Source organism: Nyctibius grandis, chromosome 16, assembly GCF_013368605.1.
Source record: "Nyctibius grandis isolate bNycGra1 chromosome 16, bNycGra1.pri, whole genome shotgun sequence".
NCBI classification, from domain to species: domain Eukaryota; kingdom Metazoa; phylum Chordata; class Aves; order Nyctibiiformes; family Nyctibiidae; genus Nyctibius; species Nyctibius grandis.
The window spans coordinates 6,514,462-6,541,282 of NC_090673.1; the positions used below are offsets into that span (position 1 = coordinate 6,514,462).

The 26,821-nt window shown below is 45.9% G+C and overlaps 1 protein-coding gene across 12 annotated transcripts in view; it reads right to left on the reverse strand.

Moving 5' to 3' along the window:
- The window catches only part of ZNF618 (zinc finger protein 618), a 156,536-nt gene that overhangs the window by 47,302 nt on the left and 82,413 nt on the right, over nt 1-26,821 (reverse strand). For 6 of the 12 annotated variants that reach the window (XM_068413861.1, XM_068413869.1, XM_068413860.1 and 3 more), the window contains exons 4-7: nt 23,444-23,539; nt 20,645-20,722; nt 13,654-13,692; nt 2,083-2,166 (exon numbers count right to left, since the gene is read on the reverse strand). In XM_068413861.1, coding sequence (XP_068269962.1) covers nt 2,083-2,166; nt 13,654-13,692; nt 20,645-20,722; nt 23,444-23,539 — 297 coding nt within the window. The remainder of the gene's footprint in view (nt 1-2,082; nt 2,167-13,653; nt 13,693-20,644; nt 20,723-23,443; nt 23,540-26,821) is intronic. The other 6 variants (XM_068413866.1, XM_068413862.1, XM_068413870.1 and 3 more) reach the window with 4 other exon arrangements.

A 26,821-nucleotide genomic window follows, 5' to 3' on the forward strand; every position in this document is an offset into this window, starting at 1 on the left:
TTTCAAAATGCTTATAAAGACATCTAGTTAAAAACCAAACTGCAGCAAACATCATTCCTCCTTCATGCTCATGAGTCCTTCCAAGAGGAGCAGAGATTCCAGAAAGAGGTCTAAGGAGTAACGGCCTTATACCCTTAGTCAGCCCACATTTAATCTCATGAAATACATGCACCAAAATACAGCATCACACCTTACTAGAAAAAAAGGCAAGCAACAGGCGTGTCACAAGGCAGTTCCTCAGATATAAAGGACTGACATACTGAGATGGCAAATAAGCAGGTCTTTCAAGCACCCCAGGAAATAACTCCATGGGATCTGAAAGCATTCTGACCACTTTACTTGCAAGTCCACCTCCAGTAAAGGACAGGGAACATGCTGCTCTTTTCTGCCTGTCTCCAGGGGCTGCTGCAGGCTGGCTCCGGTCATGCGGTCTGTGTTCAGCAATGACTCTGAAACACCCTGCCCTGGGGATGATCAGCCAGGTCATCTTTCTTCCCAGATGTAACATTAAATATTTTGAAAAATTTTTGTTGTCTTACTTCAAATATTCATCAGAGAAGAAAGTACATATTTCAGTTTGGCAGGGAAGAGGGAGGGCAGAGAACACATGCCCAACAGCGGCAGGCAGAAGAAGAGGCTTCTTTCCTACGGGTATTTGGCCCAGGGCCTCAGTGGATTTTGCTCTAGAAACCCAGGAAGGGAACGATAGAAATCAGAAATTTGTTGAAAGGTCAGGACTTCTGGATCACAAGCTAAAACTACAGATCACTTAACCCACGCTCGTAAGTGCAGGAATCCGAGACCACAAAAACTGCACACAAACTAGTCTCCACTGGGCTCAAAGAGCTCTGCACAGCATCGCAGAAACCCAAACTGGAAACAGTTACATACATCACCCAGATGACATCCCTGCAATGATGACAGCACATACGACTAAGGGTCCAGAATGATGGGGTCTCCACACAGCAAGCTGCGGGAGCTTCTTAAGGACTTCTCCAAGGAGAAGAACAATTTTCACCTGACCCAGAATTCATACTGACCTTTCAAATGGAAGAAGCCCCACAAAAGCTACTTGATATAGGAGCTCTCATGGCAACTAGGCACTTTGCAGATACTCTGGAATCCTAAGTGAACCTACTCTTATAGAGCACTGCAGAAACAGCCGTCTAGTACGGACAGCCTCCAAAAGTGGAAGGGCAAAACTGCTGAAGGTAAATAGATTGCAACAGCCTGCTGAATTATAGCTAAAACCCAGCAGTGTTCCAGGTCCCAGGCAACAAAAAACCAGCAAAACTTAAAAAGAAGACAGGGCAGTCTGGACAGCACTACTTATTCTGCTCCATAGTCAGTGTGGCACTTTTACACCAGAAGGTTTGAGAGCAGCAAAGGAAGCACCAAACTCCAGGAATTCCACATTCCTGGCTCACTTTGGGAAACAAGGTTTCCCAAACAGTTCATAAAGTCCAGCAGTATCTCAGAAAGTGGAGGGGAGCTAGATTTCTTACAGTTAAGCCCACTGCTATACATTTATCTGTCGTCTCCCTGTTTGAGGTTGTGATGTTTCTCCCCCCAAACAAGCTGAGTGAGGCCTATGTGACAACAAGTATCAGCATCATCCCTCCAGCCACCGCCAGTGGATCGCGGGACAGTTCATGAGATGCTCTGACACTCAGTTTCATGTTCCTTAACTGCTTCCTGAAAATCTGCTGGCAGATGCTGGAGTCCTTAAGAGTCCTGCTGGTGATAAACACAGGGGGCTGGAGCTGGAGCTGGTGAATATTCGGTTGTGTAGGAATACTGAAAAAAGCATCATCTTTCCTGGGATGTCTGTCGCACTGAAAGGAACCACTCCAGCACTCTTCAGTGAGAGCCAAAGCCACCACGACTAAACCACCTAATGCAAAGAAACAGGAAAGGCTGGCATTTTCTGAGATATGTAATACATGCTTGCCACCGGGAAACGCCTTTCTGAGCTGTGTCCAGCATGAAAACTACCTGAGCAGCCTCCCCAGAAGAAGACTCAGAGTGCAGCTACTGCTTCCTTACAACACAGAAGGGAGAAAAAACATCTAGGACCCTCACTTGCTTCTGCGGCTTCCACCCAGGGCAGCACAAAGACAGCTCTGGAGAGAGGCTTCTTCTCCCTTTCAGCAGTCAGAGGGGCACCTGGAGGGAAAGGAACACATTTATGGCTTCCTAAGCTAGCAGGATATTCCCCACACAGTTCACAGACAATTCCTTTGACTTAACCCTTTGGCATCTTTAGGGGCTTCCTTCTAGATGCTGGACTGGCACTTGGAGAGAGGTAAAATCCAAGTCTGCAGACAGAGAGCTTACTGCCTGTAGACTTCCCTCTACTCCTCATTCAAACTGCGTTCTTGCACAGAAGTTACGAGCTTTACACCTGCATTTTACAGCCAAGTAGAGATTTGCCAGTAAAATCAGCTGCAATCTACATCAGAGCTCAACTTAAAGGTGTCTAATGGCAAAATTCCTCAAAAAGGGAGCAGGACTGAGCCCAAAGTCAGCAGCAACCCCTTACGGGGATTAAAGTATTCAGAGTTACATTAGTAAGGATTAAATAGTAATAAAATCCAGAAATTTGGAAAGGAGAGAAACCCTCACACAGAAAGGCACAAGCCAGTTCCTAAGCGGGGGTTAGGAAAAAACTTTCCCTGCGGGCAAACTATTCCAAGATCACTCATTTCACGATCATTTACTTCCTTCCCACAACCATTTGGCCTTTGTCAGGAACACAGGAGACATCTGGGCACCCACTGGCCTAACCTAGCATAGTGCTCCCTACACTTTGCAAAGGGGGTTCCTCAGGCTGCAAACTACCAAGCCAAGAAAAAGGTAATCCCAAACCCTTACACAGAGGGGCCAAATCCCTTGAAATTACCAAAAAAATGGTGCAAGATGTTAGCTCACCATCAAGTTGGCAAGAGGCTAAATGATAGGTGAGAGGGCACAGAGCCACAGGTTTGTGCTCGGTTTCTTGCTGAAGTATTTCAGAGCTTAGTCCCAGCTCCTAAGAGCTGCTGCAGATGCATTCAGCAGCTACAGGACTGACTCCACCCTATCGCATTTTTTAAGCTGCTTTCAAGTAGGTGGCCACAGAATTCTATTAATTCCGTCATACTTTATCCAAACCACATGTCAGCTGAATGTATCAGCACGATGGAGATTTAAACACAGACCATCCAGGGCTGTACGCAATCCCTCCAGGTTTGGAAACTTGATGTCAAACTAGCAGGAAATTCCATCCAAAGGGGAATATCCTGAGTTAATTTCTGAAAGACAGCCCCCTTGCTCATAATAGTCTGATGGTCACATACTCTAATTTTTTAAAAACATTTTGGGGAAAAGGTGTTTTGGGTACTACTCACTGGATGTTGAAAGAGAAAAGACTTCCCAGGCGTTCTCAGGATGTTATACATCAATGAATTTCCCTCTCCCACAGTTAAAAGTTTGTTAACGTTGAATCCAAACAGACAGTAAATATCAGCAATTTAAAGTGAAAATTTTTTGGTGTTTTACGATTATCCCCAAAATCAGCATTGTGAACCAGGATATTCAGACTCCATGAGAAAATTCAGACACACCAAATAGTATCCGATGCAGATAGAACCGCAGACTGGTTTGGGTTGGGAGGGACCTTAAAGACCATCTAGTCCCAACCCCCCTGCCACAGGCAGGGACACCTTCCACCAGACCAGGTTGCTCCAAGCCCCATCCAACCTGGCCTTGAACACTGCCAGGGAGGGGGCAGCCACAGCTTCTCTGGGCAACCTGGGCCAGGGTCTCACCACCCTCACAGCAAAGAATTTCTTCCTAATATCTCATCTAAATCTCCTCTCTTTCAGTTTAAAACCATTCCCCCTCGTCCTATCACTCCGTGCCCTTGTAAAAAGTCCCTCTCCAGATTTCCTGTAGCCCCCCTTCAGGTACTGGAAGGTGCTAGAAGGTCTCCCTGGAGCCTTCTCTTCCCCAGGCTGTACAACCCCATGTAATTAACGTCAGCAGATCTAGTTTCGTACTTCTTCATTCTGATGTCACTTCAGGGCAGTGTTGGATTCTTTTTTATTCAAATTGTAACTAAGTGTAAGATAAAGAATGTTGAAAAGAGCATGTTAATGTGCTACTACCAGCAATTTGACAATGAACAGCCTCAATCTTCCATAATAAAAAAAAAAAAATAGGTGTACTCAATTCAGCCCACACTGTGGAGTTATGCAAAATACACAATAAAGGCCATTTTATTTTAACCTCCTTTTGGAATCAAAATGGTTTGGCTGGGAACACACACTAATCTACTTCACAACTGTTTAGATTAAATGATGTAGCACTGAGAGTTTCATAAAGAAAAAGCAAATCTCATCTTGACTTTTTCCTACTCGCTTGCCCTTGACTAGAAATTTTGTTCTTACTGTGATTTCCAGATGGGAATTCCCAGGGAGTATCACTGCCTAGTTTCCAAGGTGGAAAGGAAAAGTGATAGTTAAATGACTGAGCAGCACTGAAGAAGAAAGAGATCCTGATTTCATAAACCTTTGTAAAGAACAAAATAAAATTAAAATAAACTAGGAAGGATGCAGAACCCTCCCCTCTACATTCACCCAAGATAATCAAGAGCTCCAACCTTTTTGCTTAGGTTGAAAGGAAGAGATCTTAAGAAGGTAATCCTTGTATTGCTCTGCCTTTCCTGGTTATAGAGATCCTTAGAAGTGCAAACACAGAGAACTGTGGTGAGGCAAGCTGGATTACTGAACAGTACAGACCACTGCATCTTTTTGATTGTTTTCTTGGTTTACAAATAATTGGGATATAGTTTTCAATTAAAAAAAAAAAAAAATACTTAAAAGTGTTTTGGTTTTTTGTGCGCTATTCAGGTTTGTTGTTGTGGAAATGCCAACATGCAGCTCAGCAGACAAAGGTTTAGGCTGAAAGAAGAATTTGGAATAATTAATGGCATTGCTGTTTGTACACCTTTTCTCTCGCCAAATTTCAACCCATGTTGGAAGATGGAAAGCGTATCCCTTCTTAATGTATTTTCTATCTTCCATAAGGCTCTCCTGGCATTTTCAGGACAAACTGACGGATGATCAGAACAGTCTGAGATTACTAAAATTCTTATCCTTTTTTATTAGAATAAATATATTGCCCCATCGATTTTGCTGCCTAGGAACTCTGTAAGAGATTTGTTGCAAAGTATTAATATCCAGATTTCTGTAAACATGGTCTATTTTGTCAGTATCTGAGAAAGGGGCAGAAATTTTATTTTTATGGGTATATTATCAATTTTCTGCAGAAGATCACGTGAAGATCACAGATTTACAGACAACTTGAAAGTCTCCTTTTCCAAAACCTTAGATTAAAACTACATACAGAGTAACTGGTCTTCTCCAGAGCTATGGAACTGCAGGACTTGCACGAACACCAAAACCTCAGCATGACTGCATGTCTGCCATGTTACTGAGCACACCTTACGTGGTTATAAGGCAAGACACCCAACAGGATACCCAAAGGGAGAACATCCAAGAAGAACCCTTAGGGTAACAGTTGTGTCAGAAGAGCAACTTCAAATTCACCCTATTAAAAAGCAGGTCCAGGAACTGTTACCTATTTCACCCAGCCTCAAAGAAGATGTTGGTGCTGTAATGTGAAGGCACTGGGTCAGAACTAGCAAGCAGCAGCAGAGGAAGGCAAAGGGAAACGGATCTCCCATGTTAGAGAAAACCTGAGAAATTGCAGTGATAAACTCCCTCCCGTTCCAGTCCTGCAATGTACTCAAAGCAGAAGGTAAGAGCAAGACAGGACTAACCTGTGTTAAGGTGCAAGGGGCAGCACTGCACCTTGCCAAAAAGGTCTTGTTCCAGGGGAGAATGAATGACCCCAGCTCCAGAGCTGCACAGAAATACGATTTTGTGAAAGGCAACAACTACAGCACTGCAGGAATGTACCTCAGGCCTTAAGGTCAAAATTCTCTTCGCACTGTAGATCCCAGAACTAAGTTCCGCATTATTTTCTTAATGTCCTCGTCCTGCACTGAAATTTATTACTCTTGGTCTCAGCCCATGAGTCATTTAAATTTGAAGATGAACATATTCATCTACTTGTTAGGCAAATGGGATTCTAAAGAGGCTTTACCTACTTAAAATGCAAATACATTAGAAAAATAAAACCCATTTTTATAGCTCTCCCCAAGGAGCAGGAGAAATATTAAATAAGAACATTGGAAAAATTAATCACAAAGTTGTAAATGACTAACCGTTCACTTTGGCACGTGTGCGTGGGTGTGCACGCACACACACATCATTTACGTTAGGCTTTTAATTGTGTAAGGCATTAGTAAGTTTTACCAAGCACAACGGTGGAACTTCCCATTTTTAGCTCTGTTACCCCCCAAAGAGTAAAAGGAAATCAAAAACTAAAATTTACTTTAAGAAAACATTAAGGTTGCAAATTTGAATATTTAAAATTAATCAAGAAATGGAGATACTAAAGGTTCTTCCTTAACTTTAACAGCAGCAAATCACTTACATATCTTTCCATCAGTAGTCAGAATATTAAAATCACCATATCCTGTATGCAATAAGGTCTGGGCAAGAAAACCTGAATTTTGAATATATTAATTTCATGGTTTAAATTCAAAACCCTCAAAATGTTTTTACACATGCAAGGCATTAGCACTATGCCTCCACCGTAACGTTTGCGAGGCATATTCCAGCCCACATCCAGCTTCTAACCTTTCACTGCTTTTTCAAATTAATTCCCTCTAACGCTGAACTTTCTCATGCTTAGTCAGAGCCCAAAGGGAGATATGTTTTTAAAAGATCAGGCCAATCATTTTTTATTTATGGGCTTGTGAAATATTTACTATGTAATGTATTCCATTTTGAAAAAAAAAAAAAATGCAATTTTCTTTTTTTCTCCTTGTAACTAAATGATGTCAGAGTGGAGACGCACACTCCTCATGGATGCTGCCCTGTATGCAGGTGATGGGTTTGAATGCATCTGGCTAAGGAACTGGAAAGAAAAACATTCTGTTTGCAGCCTACAACATCCTCAGACCCAGATGAAAGTTAGGGTCCTCCCTAGCACTGAATGTGCTATCTTAGCCCCGCACCCAGGCACAACTGAGCACACAATAAGCAAGTATGATACTACTGTGACTGGGGAAGAAGGAAATAAAGCTCACAGATGACAGCACAGTTCTAATTTTCAAAAGACACGATTCCTGACCCATCATCAGTCTGATAAGAATTACAGCCAGCTACCAGGAGTTGGGGTATGATAACAAATTAAAACATATCTTGCATTGAGGCACAAATACTTCACTCCATCTAGGTACTTGATAAGAGGGACTGAAGATCTGGCAAAGAGAAATGACTCAGATATCATACGGCACCCACTAAAAAACGGTGCCACAGTGTGGGACCTTCAGCATGAGAGAGCTGAACAGGCTGGCGATGTCCCTGGCAGCCAGCTCTGCTGTACCAGAGCCATGTGCTTCCCTCTAGGCTATGGTAAAGCCCAAGCTTGGAGTCAAGCTCTGATGGTCATGGCACCCAGCTACTGACACAAAAAACAAGAAATATTGGGTTGTCCTGCCTGCTTCACCACGTACATAGCTGGGACTGGAGTCCCTCCTCTGAAGATCATTTCGGTACCTCATAGAGGTGATGTAACATTGTCACACAATATCCAAAGACCACTTTTTGCCCCTCCTGCAACCTGGTAACTCAACAGGGTGGTCTGAAATACCTGGTAAATATCATCACCTGTGAGACGGCAATACTAACTTTCAAAAACTATCTGCAAACAGGAAAAATGGGTTCCAACACAACAGAAAAACCAACAGACACAAAGAAAAAACACGTGTTACTTGGGATCAGTCTTGGGATTTTGTGGGATCTGGCCTAGGAGCTTTCAACCTGTGGGGCTGGCCACAGCAAATACAAATGTACTAGGAAAGTCGCTCCCGTTTCTACTAGAATTTAAAGTATGAATGAAGGAGGCTGCGAGGCGCTGCCAGGCAAAGGATGGTCTGGGCTTACAGACAGGACTTGTGTGCTGTGCTCTCAGGCATCTCCCAAATGGTGGAGAGCACTGAAGAGCTGTGTAAGGGTAAGCTCCTGGCAGCATGAGCACAGGGATCTGCTTTTGAGAAAATGCACAAAATCCAGCTTCGCTGCTTCAACAGAACTGCATGTACAGGAGATGGAGACAGAAAGAACAGGATCTTCCAGAAAACAACCATTAGTGGTCTTCCAACCTCCAGTAAATGTCACTGAATTGCCATAGTAACAAACTGCCACACTGCCAGGAATGAAAGCAAGCGGAGCATTTGAACTGGGTTGTTTTAGTGGAACTGCTTTTTCATGTTGTTTTTCTGCACACAACAGAGTAACTGGCTGATAGCACGCAGACAGTCTAACAGAGCAAGCTTCACACTCACGGCTATTACTGCCTGTGAGCACCACCTGCTTTTAAACCACATCTTGCTTGTCATGGTCCTCAAAACAGTTGTTAACCAGGGCGAGAGAACAGAGCAAATCACACTATCAGCAAGCTCCCCTGAACTCAGCCAGCCTGACACACTGCAGATGAACTAAAGGCTCCCGAAATCACCTCTTCCTGATTATTCCCACTTTTAACAGAATTTTATTTAAAGATTACAGGAAAGGCAAGACTCCTCACCACAACATTAATCAGGATTGCTCCATCAGGCTCAGGACTTCTCCCCCAAGAAGAGGAGCACTTACTAAGTCTCCAATAGCTAACCAGACATACGTGAAGTTAATACACCAGCTACACTTTAAGTAACCTTCAGCTTTTAGCAATTCTTCCCCTCCCATTTCTCCATCCTTTTGTTCTCTGCTTTCTTTCACAGGGCACAGAAAAGCAATCCAACAGCGCAAGGCTGTGTCCAGCAGACAGAGACTGGGCTGCAAGCCCAGAGACTTGTGCTTTCTTCCTTTGCCACTCGCCCGCTGGTTGCCTCTGGCAAGTCACTTTCTCTGCTGCTGCCCTGCAGAATACCAAACTCCTCGTAAAGTGATTCGAGGGTCCTCCAGGCCAAAGGCTTAGAAGTACTAGGTACACTATTTTTTATTTACACTATATTGACACTATTTGCTGTATTTGTTAACATTTGGTATTTTGAAAACAGGTATTAAAAGGCCCTTAGTAAGCTGAAATCAGGCAAATGCCATATTAACAGTTGCCAGAGCCACCTTAACTCTGTCCTAGGCTGGTCCAAAGAGGCAGAGTCACTATTAGAAAAAGCAGTACCAAGCATGTAGACAAAAGTTTAGGTGCTTATGCACTCCCAGATGAGTTAAGGTTTTGTGGGCAACCATAAAACTCCCAGTCTAACTTTGAGCTCTGCAAGTCAGTTGTGGTTATTTTGGACATGTTCTTGTGCACAAGTTCCTCTTTCCTACAGAAAAGAATAATATCAAAATCCAATAGCCTGAATATTACAATCTATAATCTGTAGCATAGTTACAGATCTGGAAACAGCAAAGGCCACCACACTCTGGAGAACAGGGCTGTGCTGGTGGAAGCTCATACCCTCCTCTGCCTCCTGGGGATGAGCCCAGAAACAAGCAGTCAGCATGGAGACCATCCTGGGTTTTCTTCCTAACCCAACCACAGCTCCCACATATGGGCACTGCCATGGACAGGACTGCTGATCCAACACTGGTGCCAGCCTAACTCTTAAAACTATTGTCCCCAAACTGTGACATGTGCACTGAGAGCAACCTGCTTCATGACCCAGCACAGTGCAAATGCCCCTTCACATCAGACGTGATGGTTCTCACAGCCCACAGCCGTGTCTCTGGCACGCTGTCCCTGCTGCTGCAGGGCCTGTGGACCCCTGCTTGCCAGTGGTTTTATTTAGCTATCTGTCAGGTTGCCAAGAATTTCCCGTGGTATGTGAGCAGCAGGAGGGAGACTGTTTTTACAAAGTTTGTAACTCCCCTAAACGTGACTGGAATTTCCATGGAGAATGATGGCGCAGATCTAGCCCAAACATTTTCTTCCTGAGGACTTCCAAGAGTCTGGAGCAAACCACAGAGGCATACGAGCATCGCAGAAAAGACTGCCAGGCTCTTCTACAGGAACAGTCAGTGACCTAGATGTCAAACTGTCCACCCCTGCCCAGGAAAAAATATCAAATAGAAAGTTTTTTTTCAAAACCTCTCTCCTCCCTTCCTCCTCCCTGCCAGTCAAAGTTAGTAGCAGTTAGACAAGCCTTTTTATTAACACATTAGCACTGTGGGTTGCATTGTTTCCTTCCCTCTACATGTGGGAATTCTGGTCTTGGACCCTGAGCCAAAGCTAGAAAAGTAGCTCCCAAACCCATATAACTATGTCGCCATGAGCACATCCTCTCCTCTATACTTCAGATCTGTGTCCCTTCAAGAATGAGTCCAGAAAAAAAAAGGGGAGTCCCAGAGATACAATCTATAGACTAAAAACCCCAAAGGCTGGAAATAACCAACCAAGTGCAACAGTTTTCCTCAAGAGAGTCTTCAAAGTGCCTTCCCAGCTGGAAAGTCTAAACACCACTGTCTCCTCTTTAAGCAAGAAGCAAACAAACAAACAACCGGCCTCAGCTGCGTCCCAGCTTGCCCCATGGCTCCCTTCTTCCCAGGAAATAAAGGCCAGGCCAGCCCTTCCCACAGCAGCCCCCTCCCTTACCACAGTCCTTCAGACCTGAAGGCAGGGGCACGTAACAATGCAGCTGCACCCACCACGTCAGTAACTCATCCTCCCAACAGGCCAAGCACAACTCGCTCTCAGACCCAGTATGGCAAGATGCAGACTTTGCCTCCCAAGAACAAACATGACTCGTTGCTCTCAGGGTAAGTCTAGGGAGCACAACAGAGCTAAGTGCCACCAAAGCTCCATTACTCCCGGGAGCAAGCCAAGGTGCCCTTGTTGTGCTCTGCAGCAGGAGCAGCCAAGACGTCTCCTCACTTGACACACAAGGTTGCCTTCACTAAAACTTTGCAGGTGACCGCTGTGGCCGTGAGTAACAGCTGCCTCCAAAAAGTCAACGTGGAGAAAACTTAAACAGTTTTTAAAAACCTGTATTGTAGTTATCTAAATGCCAATGACCCACTGCTGGTCAAGGGAGCTCCTCATCCACACCAGTTTGGGACGGATGCAATCTATGCCCTAGAGAGAAGCACATGAGAGAAAACAAGATCTTGCTGTATCCCTTAAATACTGAGAAATTTTGGAAGAAGGCAGCAAACCATGCCTACAGAGACCAGGAACCTAGAGGTTCCCAATGAGACAGAAATAGCAGAAGAAGATCTGAACAATATAGATGTCTGTAATAAAAAGGGTGTAAACAGCCGAATTGGGTCGCAGAGGAACAGCAGTGGAGCAGAAGGCAAAACAAAAATAGCAGGAAAGGAAAGATAAATAAAAAATTCCTAAAATACACGAGGAGCAAACAGACTGACAAGGAAACAAGAGGGCCATTGAGTGGAAAAAGAGGAAGAGCTGTGCAGAGGCAACCAGTGTAGGGCAGGGATTTGATCCAGCCCCAGAGGGGAAGGCACAGGGAGGAAAGAAGACAGCTGAACTATTTCACTGCAGCAGCAAGGAGGGGAAGAAGAAGATGACTTTGTCAGGAAATTACAACCATCTGCACTTAGAAACAGCAGCACTGGCCGAGCAGTTTCACGTTCGCTCTGTAAGACAGGTGACACACACAGCCTGTTCTTCCACCGGGGTGGATGGCTGTGGTGACCCTCCTTCCCCATCCCTTAGCCCACCACTCACCAGTTCCCTGCTCAGCTGGCTTGGTCGTGCCTTCAGCTCTTTCAGCTAGATGAGACTACTCTGGGATAGCAACAAGTGTGGCAGGGAAAAAGGGGGTTCAGTAATTCCTGCACTGGCAAGGGGGCCAGATCCATACAGCCCTGCATGTAGACAGAAGCAGTACCTTGTCTCTCTTACCGCTCTCTGCACCTCCACTGCTACCATGGCAGCTCCTCTGAAGGAGGTAAAAAGAGGAAAAGCTGACTCCCAGAAAAAGACATCTCTGCACAAGGTGGTTCCCAAGCTCTGGCAAAAAGGTTACTATGTCCAATACCCGAATAACAGGCCCCAGATGCACACAGCCTAGCCCCGAACACAGTAGGGTCCCGTGTCAAAATTCAGAGCAAGGGGGCCAGGAGATGAGCCTGGAAAGACTCAAGACTCAGGGCAGCAGAGCACCTACTGAAAAATAGACAACAAAGGAGGCAACAGCAGTCTAGGAAGGACTCTCCATCCCCTGCATGGAGCTGGATATCACCTGCCACTGGGTCAACGAGAAGAGAAAGGGCCCAGCTGCAGAGCCCGTCTCCCCTCCAGTGAGCACCAGGAGGGGTGTGTGATGGCTGGTCGCTACGAAGACGTTTTGGCTCAGGACTGAGGATCTTCATCCTCCACCTGCAACGAAGTCAGTCCTGCTTCCTTCTGCAGACAGAAAGCCAAGACCCCCACACTAACTTCAACTCTTCACCTATCACAGAACAGGCCTGAAGAAAGAGCAGTTCAGAAAAGGTGGCATGGTTGTACTTTTTAATTATTATTTTTCTTTACTATTTATCTAACATTTTTATACCCAACCAAGGTAAGTTTGGTGCTTCCAAGCTGCCCTCTGTAACTACCAAGGTGGGTAACTTACCTTTCCAATGGAACCTGTGGCTCTCACCTAACATGATCATAGCAAAACCTCAGGAGGTCTCTGGCCTGACCTCCAGCTCAAAGCAGGGTCTGCTCTGAGCTCGGACTCGGTTACTTGCGACTTTAACCAAGTTGGTCTTGCAAACCTCCAAGGATGTAGAAGACACAACTTCTCTGTACAACCTGCTCCACAGCACAGGGAAAAGCTTTTCCTTCGACACAGCCTGAACCTCTCTTCTTAGCACTTTATGTCCATTATCTCTCATTCTCCTGCCGCTGTGAACTGCCTGGCTCCATCTTCCCCATCACCGGGGCCATAACGCTGCCACCAGGTGCCCTGATGCCACCTCTTCCCCTGGTGCCCGGAGGCCTGCACTGAACCCGCTCCAGTTTATCAACGTCCTTCCTCGGGGCAGGGACACTCACGCCCCTCAAATTTTAGGTTTAAAAATCCTACAAGACTTGATCACACCAGGGAGGATGGCAGCACCCAGCATCTCCCCTGGAGGGGCTGGGTCAGCAGGGTGGCAGGAGCTCTGCTTATCGCCGCCCTCCGTCCCCCCACGCTGCCCAGCTCCCCGAGGCACCACGGCCGAGCCCGCCCAGCCGGCGGAGCACGACGCCCACCGCCAGCCGCGGCCCCTCTGCCCGGCAGCACCGTTCCGGGACGCGCCCGCCCCGCCGGCTCTGCCCCGCCGCCATCTCCGCGGGGCCGGGCGCCCTCTGCCGGCCGCGCCGCCGCGCCGCAGCCCCGGCCCGCGGGGAAGGGCCCCGTCGGCTCCTGCGGCCGCCCGCCAGCCCCGCGGCCCTTCGGCCGCACCACCCCCCGAGGCGGGCGAGGGACGGCCGTACCCCCGAGGGAAAAGCCCGCAAAAGGGCCCTGTGCCCCGCAGCGCACCCACACGCCAGGCCCCGGCCCCCCCCTTACCCACCCACAGCGCCACGAGTACTTACTGCCTTGTGAGGCTCCTTCACCTGAGGCAGCTTCAGTGTCTGCAAAGAGAAAGAGCTGCACTTAGATCTGGCGGCTGATTCTGCCCCGCGCGGGCTGCGCCTTGGCCATCCCCGGCACCTTGCTCCCATGCTCTCCTCCGCCATGCTGCCCCCGCCATGGCGGCCTGCGACGCGCGGCCGACAGAGAGCAGCTCCCGGGAGCGGCTGCCTCTGAGACAGGCAGGACAGCAGCTGCTGACAGAGCGGGCTGTGAAAGACCAGTGGCCCTTACCAGGGGCGAGCGGCAGGGCCGAACTGGGCCACCTCAAGGGCTGTTTGTTAAAATGCAGCTGCCCACAGTCCTTAGGAAGAGCTTCCAAAACTGTTTCCCAAGCTGTCACAGGGGCCTGGATTTGAAATGGGACGGCTACAAGGGACGCCCCGATCCCAGCCCTGCACACAGGGAGCAGCCTGGAACTTGCTCCGAGAAGCTGCAGAGAGCCCCAGCTCAGGGAGCCCCGAGAGGGCTCTGGGGAGGCGCAGGGTGCAAGGGGCTGCCTCCCTGCCAGCTCCCCGCTCTCCCCCTGCAGCCCTGCCCAAGGAAAGCCCCCGCCAGCACCCCTCACCTCGCCTCAGGCCGGCTTGTGCTGCAGCAGAGAGGGGTTGTGAGCTGCCCGGTCATGTCTCGGGGCAAAGGGGCCCTGGCTGAGGTGTGCACAGACGGGACTGACAGATCCTAACGGTCCCACTGTCATTAACGGAGCTCATAACGATGCTTTTTGTACTTTCTACTTGTTGAAATTGTTCATGCGCTTAATTCCTGGGCAAGTGCTGTCAACCCAGGAAAGCAAACAGTGAGCAGTGCACCCAGCTCAGCCTCCCATGGGAGATGGCACAGCCTGCTCCTCTGCTGGCCGGCCCTTCGCAGACAGCAATGGCAAAGCCTCTACAAGAGATGGGCCACGAGAATCCCCGCCGGGGCTATTCCATCCTGGTCTTACAAAAGGCACGTGTGAAAAGATGGGAGAAAAAGCTCCCTCCGCTGTAACATGTGGGACCACAAGAAGCACACAGCAAAGACCACATTCAAGCCCTAAAAAATGCAAACGGGCAAAGCTGCAAGATGGAAAACAACACCCAGTGTTACAAGTCAGGATCATAAATGATTAGGATTTCCAAGCCATTTTGAAGTGTTTCATATTCATCCTAAATTGCATATACTGTATGTCACATTATCTAATAACATAACTACGTTTCAAAATATTCCGTCTGTCTCTTGGAATCACGCTCGCATTGCTCTGAAAACCACAGCTGCGGAATGTCACAGCACTTTTGAATTTAAAATTTGCAACCTTAAGTAATGAACACTGTTTGCATTTAATTTCCTTATTTCTTAAAAATAACAAAAACAAATGATTGTAGGTTTGTGAATTTGTACATTTCTACTTGATTAACCTGCCTGATTAGATCACTCTTCTAGGCAACGATATTAATTTGGCACAACTTCATAAACTGAGGGGCCAGATCAGAAACCTTCAGTAGCATATGCAAAACCTCGACGGTCAAACCCCTGTATTTTTCCACAGCTGCTACTTGTTTGAATTACCAACTATCACTCAAGGAAAAAGCTAGCTGTGGCACAACGGAGTTCTGCAAAATGCTGTCCTGGCATTCACAGACAACGGCATAAATAAACCATAAAAGATATGTACTATGCATGCACCAGGCCATTTCTGTCATTTAAATAGCTTTAAAAAGTACTTTAGTCAATCTTAACAAGAATCAAGCAACAGACAAAGGTTTAAGGAGCAGCCATTTCTGAACTGTGTTAAGAAATGTTATTACTCTTAGTCATAAGACAGACCAAAGTCTTCACGAATTAAAAAAAAACACTAAAAATCCCCTAACAGCCCACTCTAAATCACCTTTGGACTGAGACCAAGTAATTACAGCTTTAAAACAAAAGACCAATTTCTGAGAAAGTTGCAAAAGTAAGTGAGAGCAGGGAGGTCAGCAGGGAAGCTGGAAAATAGGCAAGTTAACTTCTGTGTCTCAAGTAACTTTCTGCATCTCCTATAAAAATCTGCTGCAGGCTGGGAAATGTACACAGTAAAAAAATGGATGCTTGGGATGCAGCACAGAGGGCAAAGGACCCCCCAAATCCTATGATTTTTCAGTAGCAGATGATTATACAAATGAAACCCAACTTTCTTCAGCTCAGAAACACCATCTCTCCCCTCAGGAATGGTTACTTTGCTATTGATTTTCAACTTCTCACCTCAAAATGATTTCAGTCACAGAACTGCTCCAACTCAAGACTCCAAAAATGTGCACTTTGGAAAAAAAGCATTTTTCCATATTCACAGTTTGAACGAGTCATCTTCCTTTTCATATTTTTGGAATCGAGCAAAACCCATTCTTGGAAAATATTAATCCGAAACTTTAAAAGCTTTGAGAAGTTTTTTAACAATTGACAAACTAGAAACTTCACCTGAAGAAAACAATCCTACCCTAGTGCATTCAGCATCTATTCTGATGATGCCTCGGCTGGCAGACCCACATGGGAAGGTAACAGAGAGCTGATGGGTTCACAGGGAGGCAATGCAGCAACTAAGTAATGTAAATAAATTATAAAGAAAAACAACTTGACCAAAATCATCATTCAGCCCAGAAAAGCTTATCTGGAAACAGAGAACTTCCACCAATTATTAGGACAGAGGCGATATATCCTGCGAGGGTTAAACTTGAGCCTTGTTATTTTCTTTCATTTGCTTTCTGAAGAATTCTCCTTTGGTTAAAAATCTCCCTTGCTTGGCCTCGGCCCAGAGGTTTTTACATTTACTTTTTGAAAGTCTCATGAAGTAATTTCAGCCTTTTTTTTTTTTTGCGTTATCTAAAAGTGAAATAATTTTCCTGACTCAAAACATGCTGATGTTTTGCTGCTCATGTTGCTTAAATACGACCCAACTGTACAAAACAAAACTTTCTAGCTGACTAACTCCTGAAGGGAATCCAAACCTTTTAATGACTTGAAAAACCCCACACAGCCAAACAAAAAGCACTGTAAGCAACACATTTTTAAGGCCTGGGTTGCATGTAGGCGAAGCGGTAACGTTTGTCAGCGCCCGTCGCTGGGACAGAGCCTTCCACCACTACCAGCATTCCTGCTCCAGCTGAACTCCAGCAGCTCTGCAGGAGGAAGGAGCCGCGATCCTGCAGGGCTGCACAACAGCTCACAAAGGAGCCTTTCAGCTCCACAACGTAACTTTTTTTTGTTGGGGTTCTTTTTTATTTTATTTGTGCATTTTGGTGGGGCGAAGGGGAAGGAACGCAACCTTTTCATCTCTTCCTTGATAAAACGTAGTGAGTAAATTTCTTTACGTTTCTGATTCCTTGCAGAACCCCTTACATGGGGTTTTCCGTACCTGCATCTCGGCTTTCAGAGCAATACAGAAAGGGAGCTTGTGCCCGCGAGGCAGCATGTCTTGAACAAGAGCTGCCTCAACCCTTTGCACTTGCAAACTGCCAGGAGATCAGCTGGTCCCTGAAATTCTCCAGCCAATGCTGAGCACCACAGAGAAGGCTCAAGAAAGTAAGAAAATGCCCCATTTTCCAGTAAGAAACCACCCATTCCTAAAGGCAGACAAGAAAATAAATCAGCCTAAAGAACACAGGTCACCTCCAACACAGCTTCTGTACCATGGAGATCTAGAGAGGCAGGTGCAGATATAAAAAAAATCTAGGAAATTTCTCCCAAAAAATGATCATTACAAAGAAAAATGTAATCTTTAACCTTTTGAGATCTTGCCAGTGGGGAAGTCTTAATGTGGAATTTAACAGCTCAAAGGATGAGAAGAAATTTAAGTTTTGCATGGGGCAAAACAAGCGGCTGACAAGTAAGGACCGACTGCAAGAGCAGAGATGGTGACAGACCTCCCACTCATGCCGGCCATGAGCCGTTAAGTCCCAGGCTTCCCTGCTACAGCTCCAAACTGGACACTGAGATGTACAAAAACCAGCCTAGAAATAACCCAGTTCAAAGCAAGGATGACTTGGGACCTCCAAACCTTCCATCCTAGAGGACAGAACTTGTGTCACTGCATGTTGACAGTGGGGCTGGCTAGACAGATTGGTTTTTTTCAGTTGTTCTGCCCCAAAGGTCCAAACTACATCAGCACAATTACTATCTGCTATCTCATGGGCTGAACCTTTTTCATCACCAGCTTTGTCCATCTGCAGGTCCAACCCACAGCTTGGCCAAGGACCAAGCAAAAAGCAGAGGGCTGTTCAAGGGGAAGGGGTGTATCCTTCAGCAAATCACAAAAAAAACAGGCATTTCTGCTTGAATGCCCACAAAGCCCTGGAAGAAAGCACCTAAAGAGAAGAAAAACAGGCCCACATTTGCTGTAGCTACTCTGATGCTGAGCTACTGAGTTTACTCAGGATGAGTCAAACCTTCAGGGAAAGGCAGATGTTAAGTGACTGATGGGTGGCCCAGACCTCGGGGAAACCGTGGCTGACACTCAGAAAATGCATCAGGCAAAGTGAGAATGCCAGGTCCTGCCACTGCAATACGGCTCCTTCCTCACCCAGCCAAAAAGAAATGACTAAAAGATTCAGGATTTGAGTTTCTGGCAGCTGATAACTGCACGTCATGGGCCAAGGGAGCTCAGTTTTCAGTGCTTCGAGGACAAGCAGACCTAGGAGAGCTGGCTTGCCAGTGCCTTGGGGCTTTATCCAAGACAGAGACTGAAGATAGGCAGGGAGAACATGCAAAGTGCAGAATCACATCCTCAGTGTACGTGTAACCACCAAGTTATCTCACGTTTGTTACGATGGTGTGATACCAGCCACTTCTACATGAAACCTCAGATACGTGTGGCAATAAAAGCATCCTTCACAAAAATTTCTTGCAGTCCTGCAGCCTTACACTATTTCCACCACTGCTACCAGTACAGTTCTGCGTATGATTCTCACGGAATAATATCACACGGGGCTTTCCTCCATGTATTCCTTTTTTTTTCCTCCCTATGCATTACGAGCACGTTCAATGGCATGTTATTTCTCTGCAGACAGGTACACTTCCCAACGGCTTTAACTGCCAGCTGAGGTTCTGTTTCTGGGACAATCACATTTACAGAGTTGCATCGAGTTGCGGTTTTATTTCTTGTTGAGGAGTGTACATGAATAAATATCTCATTTTGATTTTTATTGTCTTAAGGCAATTCAAATGCACTTTAAATGTTACTACTACATGCATCAATTTACAGCAACATAAACCAACATTTTCTAAGTTTCACATATATAAATTGTGCTTCTCCAACACTGATGTGAAAATTACTAATAAATTTCCACATTCAAAATTTTGAAAATTTCCATCTTATATAGCTACATACAAAAAGGGCTTTGGAAGCAAAAGGTAGTCATGTCTCCACGGAGTTCATGACAAAACTATGGATATCAACTGTACATGTGTATGCTGATGCATCCAGACCATTTAATATATAGCTTGATTTCATGATCAAAATATAAGTAAATGTATAAATACAAATCAATTTGATCACACACTAGGAGGTGACCTCATACCAATATAGCTCCTAGAATTCCAGCTGAATTAAGGATCCCATAGTGCTTGGGGAAGAGAAGTAAAATAAAAGCAATTCTTGTCCCAAATCTAAATACTGCAATTATTATTGCAAAATTATTGCAACGCTGTGATGCAACAGTAAAGCATTCTGCATGTCAGCAAATAACTGCTGCTCGCTATTATTTTATGGACTTTTTTTTCTTCAACTGCAGAGTGAAGCTACTTTGTAGTTACATTTAAAGGACTTTTAGGAATTTTGTTGGTATTTAGAAAGGAATACCAGCATCGAAAAACAATTCTGCATGTATCTAAGGATACAGAAGCAGCTCTGTGTTGTTAAACAGCACACAAGAAATATGCAACCATGCAGTTAAAGGATGTATTGAGACTGAAAAACTCTGAGAAGTTCAGGATGCATGTTCACCTTTCAGCTGTGCATTCGCTGACTTCTGAGAGTTTACACATTTAAAATCTAATATTGCATTATCCTTCTTTACTCCTGGATTTTCAAACTCTTCACTGGCAGTTTCCTTTATGCTCCTTTAGACATTCCAGTCAATCGTTTTATTGAAGCCCACGTGCACCGATACTGCTAGTTACAACCGAGGAGCTCAAGCAGATGCTCCTACAAGTGTGACACACACAGACTCCAGCGCCCAACTTGGGTGAAAGAAAATAAAACCACTGAAAGGCTCACGAGCTAGTTCCAAGTCCCTGTTGTTCTGTTATTTCAGATACGTATTTCTCCAAATTATACAAACTACGCTAATTGTACAAAACACCAAGCAAAACTTTCACATTTCTGCAATTAAGCAACATCAAATTGACCAGTCTTACAGAAAATTCGAATGAAGTCACTCCTGACTAAGCATGAGATATTTCATACAAACAATACCATTGGAAAGTGACCTCAGCTGACAGCAGGGGTACGGGGGTGAGCTCAAGTATCATTTTGATTTTAACATAAAAATACAGCAGTATGGCAATGCCAATATCTGACCTGATATCCTCCCATCCTGACTTAACAGGGATGGACTAAAACACCCGGCTGGGCAGGAGCGTGGAGCACCTCGGGGAGATGCCTGTCCCTGCGGCGGTAACTACACTGCTGGCACGTGGTACCTGCCAGGAGAAACTTTTTGACCTGCAGCTCTCCCAACACGCAGCAATGCCCCCAGGAAGCCCCGTGCAGTAAATACTGCACCGAATGCAATAGCTGCTCCTGACTTCAAAAGAAATATTGCTGCAGTAGAGAGCCACAAAGCTTAGACAGCCCCAAAGTTCATCCTATGAATGGGCCACCTGAAAGAAGCATTATTGATGAACAGAGAAGCAGCAGAGCAATCTTTAAGACCTTCCCCAAAATAGTCCCTGAACCTGAATGTTACCCCAGAATTCCCAAAGATTTGAGCAGGAGTGAGATACCTCTGTGCGCTCGCACGTGGGTCTGGAAACAGTTGTAATACTTGTATTTCTTCCCACATATTCCACACTCATAAGACCCTGAAAAACAAGACAGAAAAGCATACATCACCATATTAGATCAGGAAAAACAGCCTCACCACATACTTATCCATAAACCAGGGACAAAAGAATGCAGTTTGCAGCAAAGTAATTTTTGGAAGGTTCATGGAGATAAATGCAGGAAATCACTATCCCAGACGCAATTCTTTTTTCAGTCTTATTTAAGATTCCTTGGCATATTACCCCTGAACTTAGATTTTCAGTATATCTTTGTAACTTTGCTAACATGAAAGGGCCACTCTCAAAATAGCCTAACTTACAATTTTAAAATGACTAATATTTCCTATGGACAGAAATAACCTTGAATTACTTTTCAGTAAGTTCCTAGGATATGGGAAAAAAAAGCTTTTCAACTGAAAAAAGAAAGCAATATGTTATCTTGAGGCAAGGAGTTTTCAAAATTTCTCAAGAAACGCACAATGTACAAATTTCTCAAGAAACCCGCAGAGATTTGGTAAATATCCACCCAGAGGAAACCAAATAGATACAAATAGAACTTTTGACCTTTTTAAGGAGAAGCACATGACCACAGTAGTCTCTCTTCTCAATTTGTGTCTCTAATTCTAGAAAACACACATCTGCAAACAGTCATTTGAAATGAAACCAGAGAAACGGAGCTGGGAGAATCATTTGTAATGATGAAATTATGCGATGAATTTAGCCTCTTCTGTTTATGGGACAGGCGGACAGAAATTTCCTTAGATTTGTTATTTAAGTTGATTCAAGCTTTTTTCCCCCACTCCAGCTTGGCGAACAGGCTATAAATTCACCTTTCAAGTTCTCGCTTGCAAAATGTATTGCATTTCTTAGCTGTCCCTCAGCAGCGAAGTAACTGTGATCCCATCTGTGCTCTCCAGTAGGGCGAGAGCAGCACTTACTGGAAGAGGAGGTGGAAGAAAGAAGGGCTGAATACTATTTTGTGTGAACGTAGCATTTCATTTCCATGGATGCAACCTTGAAGCAATCTTTTCCTGACCACGCAAAACAGTAGAACTCAAGGATGAGCCACAACCAGCAACAAAACGTTCACACACAAATCCAAATAAATATTCCCAAACATCATTTTACAGCAATACTTACCCAGCGCTACTCAAAGTGAGCTCTTTCCAGGAACAAAACCAACCGTGTTTTTCCAACACGCTACACCCACGTTCTTTTTTTCCCTGCCCATGCCCTATTGCTTACAGCTTGGGAAGAAAATAACCCTCCTTCCAGTTTGTAACAGCACTGAATTCCCTGTCCATCACTGTTAGCACCACTCGGGACTGTCTTTTGAGCTTGGGAGGCTGCTTTGTCGTTGATGCTGAAAGAGGCAGTTCATTACAGTCCGACACACAAGAGTACACATCTGAAAAAATACTCTAACACACTGATATTATAGTCAGTTGACTCTGTCTGATCGGCTCCATAGCCTTTTAATTATTACAGCTAATTGTATTTCATATATAGATATACATATATGGGACAGTCATCACCCATGGTCACTCCGCACAGACTTTTCTAAGTGAAATTCTGGATATTAGCAAGTCGGCAGCATCTGCCAGCCCTCATTTTCCATGCTCAAGGACTGATGATATTCATCGCCAACCTCCAAAATTATTTCCTGAAAACTATTCCAGCTGGAGCCCCGAAGCAGCACCGCCAGAAGACGAGCGCACTCACCATCACTTGGGCCCTACCAACCACTAACCCTTGTGCAACAGCTGAGGTTCAGCTGTACCAACAGCAGAATGTGACTGATGCCCACCCACACCTCGAACCAGTGCTGCGTGCACAGAGCACTGGGAAAACAGGTAAAAAACAGTGAGGGACTCTAGGCTGAATTTATTTTTTCATGTTTCTCATATTCCCCCTTCCTCTGGAGATAGCCTATGGCATATAAATGCATTTGGTTTTGTAGAAGTTCTTCGAGAAGAATATAACTTGTACCAGTAACTGTGTCGTGCCTTCCTGCTCCAATACAAAACCGACCTGGTGCCGCAGCCCTCGCGCGAGGGGCTGTGCAGGGAAAGCAAGGGCAGGAGCCCAAGGCAGCAGCGGGACCAGCGTGTCCCATGGCCAGTGCTTTTGTGCCGACGTCCTGAAGCACCCAGGACTCAAGTTCAACCCAGGGAAGGCTGGAGTCATCTTCTTCAAGGGGGGTACCTCTACCCACCTCCTACACACGGAGAGTAGAGCACTGCCCCAGGAGGACAGCGAGTCTGTGGAGGGTGTAAGGGAGGTGCATGATGGATCTGAAGTCCTGCAGGCACCGAGACAACTCAACAGCCACAACTGTGTACTCAGCACACTACGATTTGGGGGGCAAAGGCACAGGTCTGTATCAGAGAAGGGAGGGAGGGAGGGATGACTTGCAACAGTAAATGTGTTATTAGGGTGGAGGAAAGATGAAGTGGGAAGAAAAAAAAGACATCGCTACATGTTAAGGCCTTACAAAGAACATGCCCATGTCACCCTGGACACTGCAACCGTGGTCATGGTTTATCTCGGACTTTGTCCACATCAGGATGTGTCATGCAGGTTAAAGCTGTCTGTAGTAGGAGTGGAGATGGGGAAGGTTTTTGGTTAGTTGGTGCATTCAGTTTTGCCAGGCTTTTCCTGAGCCTCGCAGTTGGAATTTGGGCAACACACCCATCGCATCCAGAGCTTTCCCTTGCTCCCTGATCCCTGGTTAGACTTTCACACCCTTCCATCACATACCGGACGTGTATCTCAATGCATGGTCAAAAATCCAGGTCCCTGAATATCGATTTCGCGTATATCCAACAGGAGAGCCACGTTCCACTGCTTTTCCATCTAAATTGTGCAAAAAAAAAATCAGAGAAGAGCCCTTAAAGTGGATGCATTTCCAAAGAATAATGATGGCTGAAACCTATTAAAAAATTTCCAAGACCCATCTGTCCCTGTGGCTTGCTGACAAGATGTCAGAGGTCACAGGGAGCTCCCTACAGCTTTTGCAGCACTGTTTTATTTGGTGTAACTAAGGAGAATCCAAAGTGCTCTTGAATTACACGTGCTGAGCAGTGTAATTCGCAACTGAGACATCAGCATCATGGCATGAATCACGCATGTGCATGTAAGACTGATAGTCTCAATGCAGAAGGATTCACTCTTCCCTTTGTCTCAGAAACATTTCTGATTTAATGCATTACTTGAAAAATCCTCTCCCAAAATGTGTCTCGTAAAGCACCAACCAGATTGAGGGCTTAAATAGTCTTGTATAAAACTTCTCCTGATCAACTCACAGATAACTCAGTCCTACAAAACACAAATACTGACTCAACATTAGAGAATCATCCACATCAGCCAAATAGTCTCTCCCCCTTTCTCTTGATTTACAATGCTTTTCCTCTCCTTTCTAGACAGTCCACCCTCATGGTGGACTTCTCTGCCTTTTTGCTGTGACACCTTTGCCCTGAGAAATGTTAATGTGTGGGAGCTCTTCAGATGACCCTGGCCCAAGGCCCGCATGTGAAGCTAGCAAGAAAAAAGAAGAAAAGAACAGGAAACATTGCACCTCGGAGCTGTGCAGTGCAAGAAACACATCACCTACGAGGCAGGGAGACCCAGCAGTACCGTGGGGGGGTAACAGGTCTGTGGACAGGGAGGAGAGTGGGATCTGCAGCAGCAGGTATCAGCCCACTGCTGAGCAGACCCGGGTGTAGAGCCAACCTCTCCGCTGGCTTTCTATGCTCGGGATGCCCGAAGGGTGACCCCCCGGGGCTTGCAAGACTTCTGCGGGGAAGCAGATGAAAGGGATGTGGTTCAAACCCACAAACATCAGCACTGGCTCTTCGGCTGGGGGACTGCAGCCACTGCCACCACCCATCCCGCTTCGCTGCATCTGCTTTCATCCATCGCGGGGTTTGGGCTGCTCCAGACTGATGGAAACAGAGCCTGGAGTAGTCCAAAGTGCAGGGAGAGATTCGTGAACGTAAAACCAAACAGGAGGCAGCACAACCAAGGCCTAATTCAATGAAAACACTACAAGTGAATAGCAGCAACTGAGCTAGGAATCCCTCTTATAAATTGCTCCAAGTAACAACTAAAAATATAAATACAGCATGCTCCTGCAGGAGATGTGTGACTCAGAAAAGAGACATAAATCTTCTAATGTGTGTGTCAGCCAAGTCCTGAAGCTGAGCCCCGCAGGAAAGCTGTCTGTCACTTGGAGCCACGTGTGCCCTGAAGCCTTCAGCACTGCGGCCCAGGCTCAGACAACACATCCCCATTTAACTGACTGTCCCCAGCACACCATGAAAGGAGACAGCCTGGGGGTCGGCATTTCCATGCGAAGAAGAGGCATTCATTTACTCCCGATTCACCACTTCATCCTGCATCATGAATTATGATTAAAAAACTAAACATTTTTGACACCTCCAATCTCAGCTTCCCTGACGAAGGCGAAGAAAATCCTACCAAAGCCCTGCCTTTCTGCACGGCTGAAGTGATTTAGATGCAGGGCTACCAGATCACATCATGAGAAAGGCTTCAGGGAGAAAAACTCCTGGAAGTACCGGTGAGCAGCAGCAGAGAGCACGAAGTCTTTGCTCTGGAGGCAGGAGGCACCGGCGTCTTCAGCTGTTCGCAATCTTGGGCTGTTCCAGAACAGCAGCCGAAATGGCCATCGAAGCAGCAGGCACGGGACGTTTCTCGTGCGAGTTACACAGATGTCTGGAGTGATGGAAATAGTGCCCGTCTGTGGTTTCTGCGGGGGGACGGAGCGGACCAGAAGAATTGACTGGGAGCCAGTTCAAAAAACCACAAGGAACTGATATCTGGGCACCACGGTGGGTCCACACAGAGCACAGTATTTGGTGGCCAAACAGAAAAGTTATTCAGAGCCACCTCCCCAACAAACAGGAGTTATGTGAATGGCAGATGAATGGGGCACTTACAGGGCTCTTTTCACAAAGGAATCGGCCGCCAACTGCCAGTCGCCTCAGGACCAAGTTGCCTTTAAAGAAACCCAGCGTGAGGCTATAAAATAACAAATACGATGCACATTTCATTTGAAAAGGCCCTTCCAGATAGAAATTCTCCAGTTTGCTTTCTGTGGCTTTCAACCACCACTTTTTAACTAGTTAATAACTCTCTGTCCCTCTCCTGACAGTGCCTATATGTTGAACCGTGTCCCCCCTCACCCCATCCTGTCCCTAATGCTCTCCATAGGTACAACACGTTGGTGTACATCCAAGTTAGCCAACAGCAAAAGCCTGCTCCCCACTTTGCAGAACAATATAGTCAACCTTGGCTAGAAACCACCATTTTCAGGGGACATCATCTGCAGGGCAGCTCCTGCTGCCCAGCCAGAAGCCAGGGGGAGAACGGGGTCCTACATTACAGTTCCGATCTGCAGATGCTTTCATCAAGGGCTGGTGACCACAGCTGAAAGAGAAGCTCCTATTGCCTCTGATCAGTGGTCATCTCTCCACTCATCCCTCCCAGGGCGCCAGGGACATCTCTGCATTTCAGGGTTGCCCATGCAATGACCAACCTCTCAAGAACTGTGGGGACACAAAAGCTCTGAATATACACAGAATATGTCCTCCAAACTGTAAGATCTTTAAGTTGGAACTAGTTATGGACTTCCTAGGCTTTCCCTGGATGTTTTGACCCTGCATAAATAGCAGTGACCTCCCACCCTGCCATTCTTAGTGGCTGTCCTACTGGGGAAGTGAGGACAGGCAGGACACCGATGTTCCCAAGACAGTCACCAGCTAACAAGACCCTCCAGGGTTTCTTTCCAACAGTGTGGACAATGACCGAGCAAAAACCAGGAGAAAAATCTAACATCAATACCTCTCTTCTCTCCCCACTTCAAGACAAACCAACCCCAACAGCAATGCCAGGCAGCTCAAATTAACTTTCTCCTGAGTCCCTTGAAGGAAACACGGTCCAACTGCTCTTTCTTTATATTAGCAACTGTCTTTGGCTCTCAGTCACTGCTAGGGCCTGCTCCATGCTGGAGCCAACAGATGAGTTCCTTGAGACAGAGTGGTGCCTCTCCAGGATCACACAGAAAGCCCTTTCCCTGGAGGAGAGGACAGTCTGATGTTCACAAAAAAAAAAGAAAAA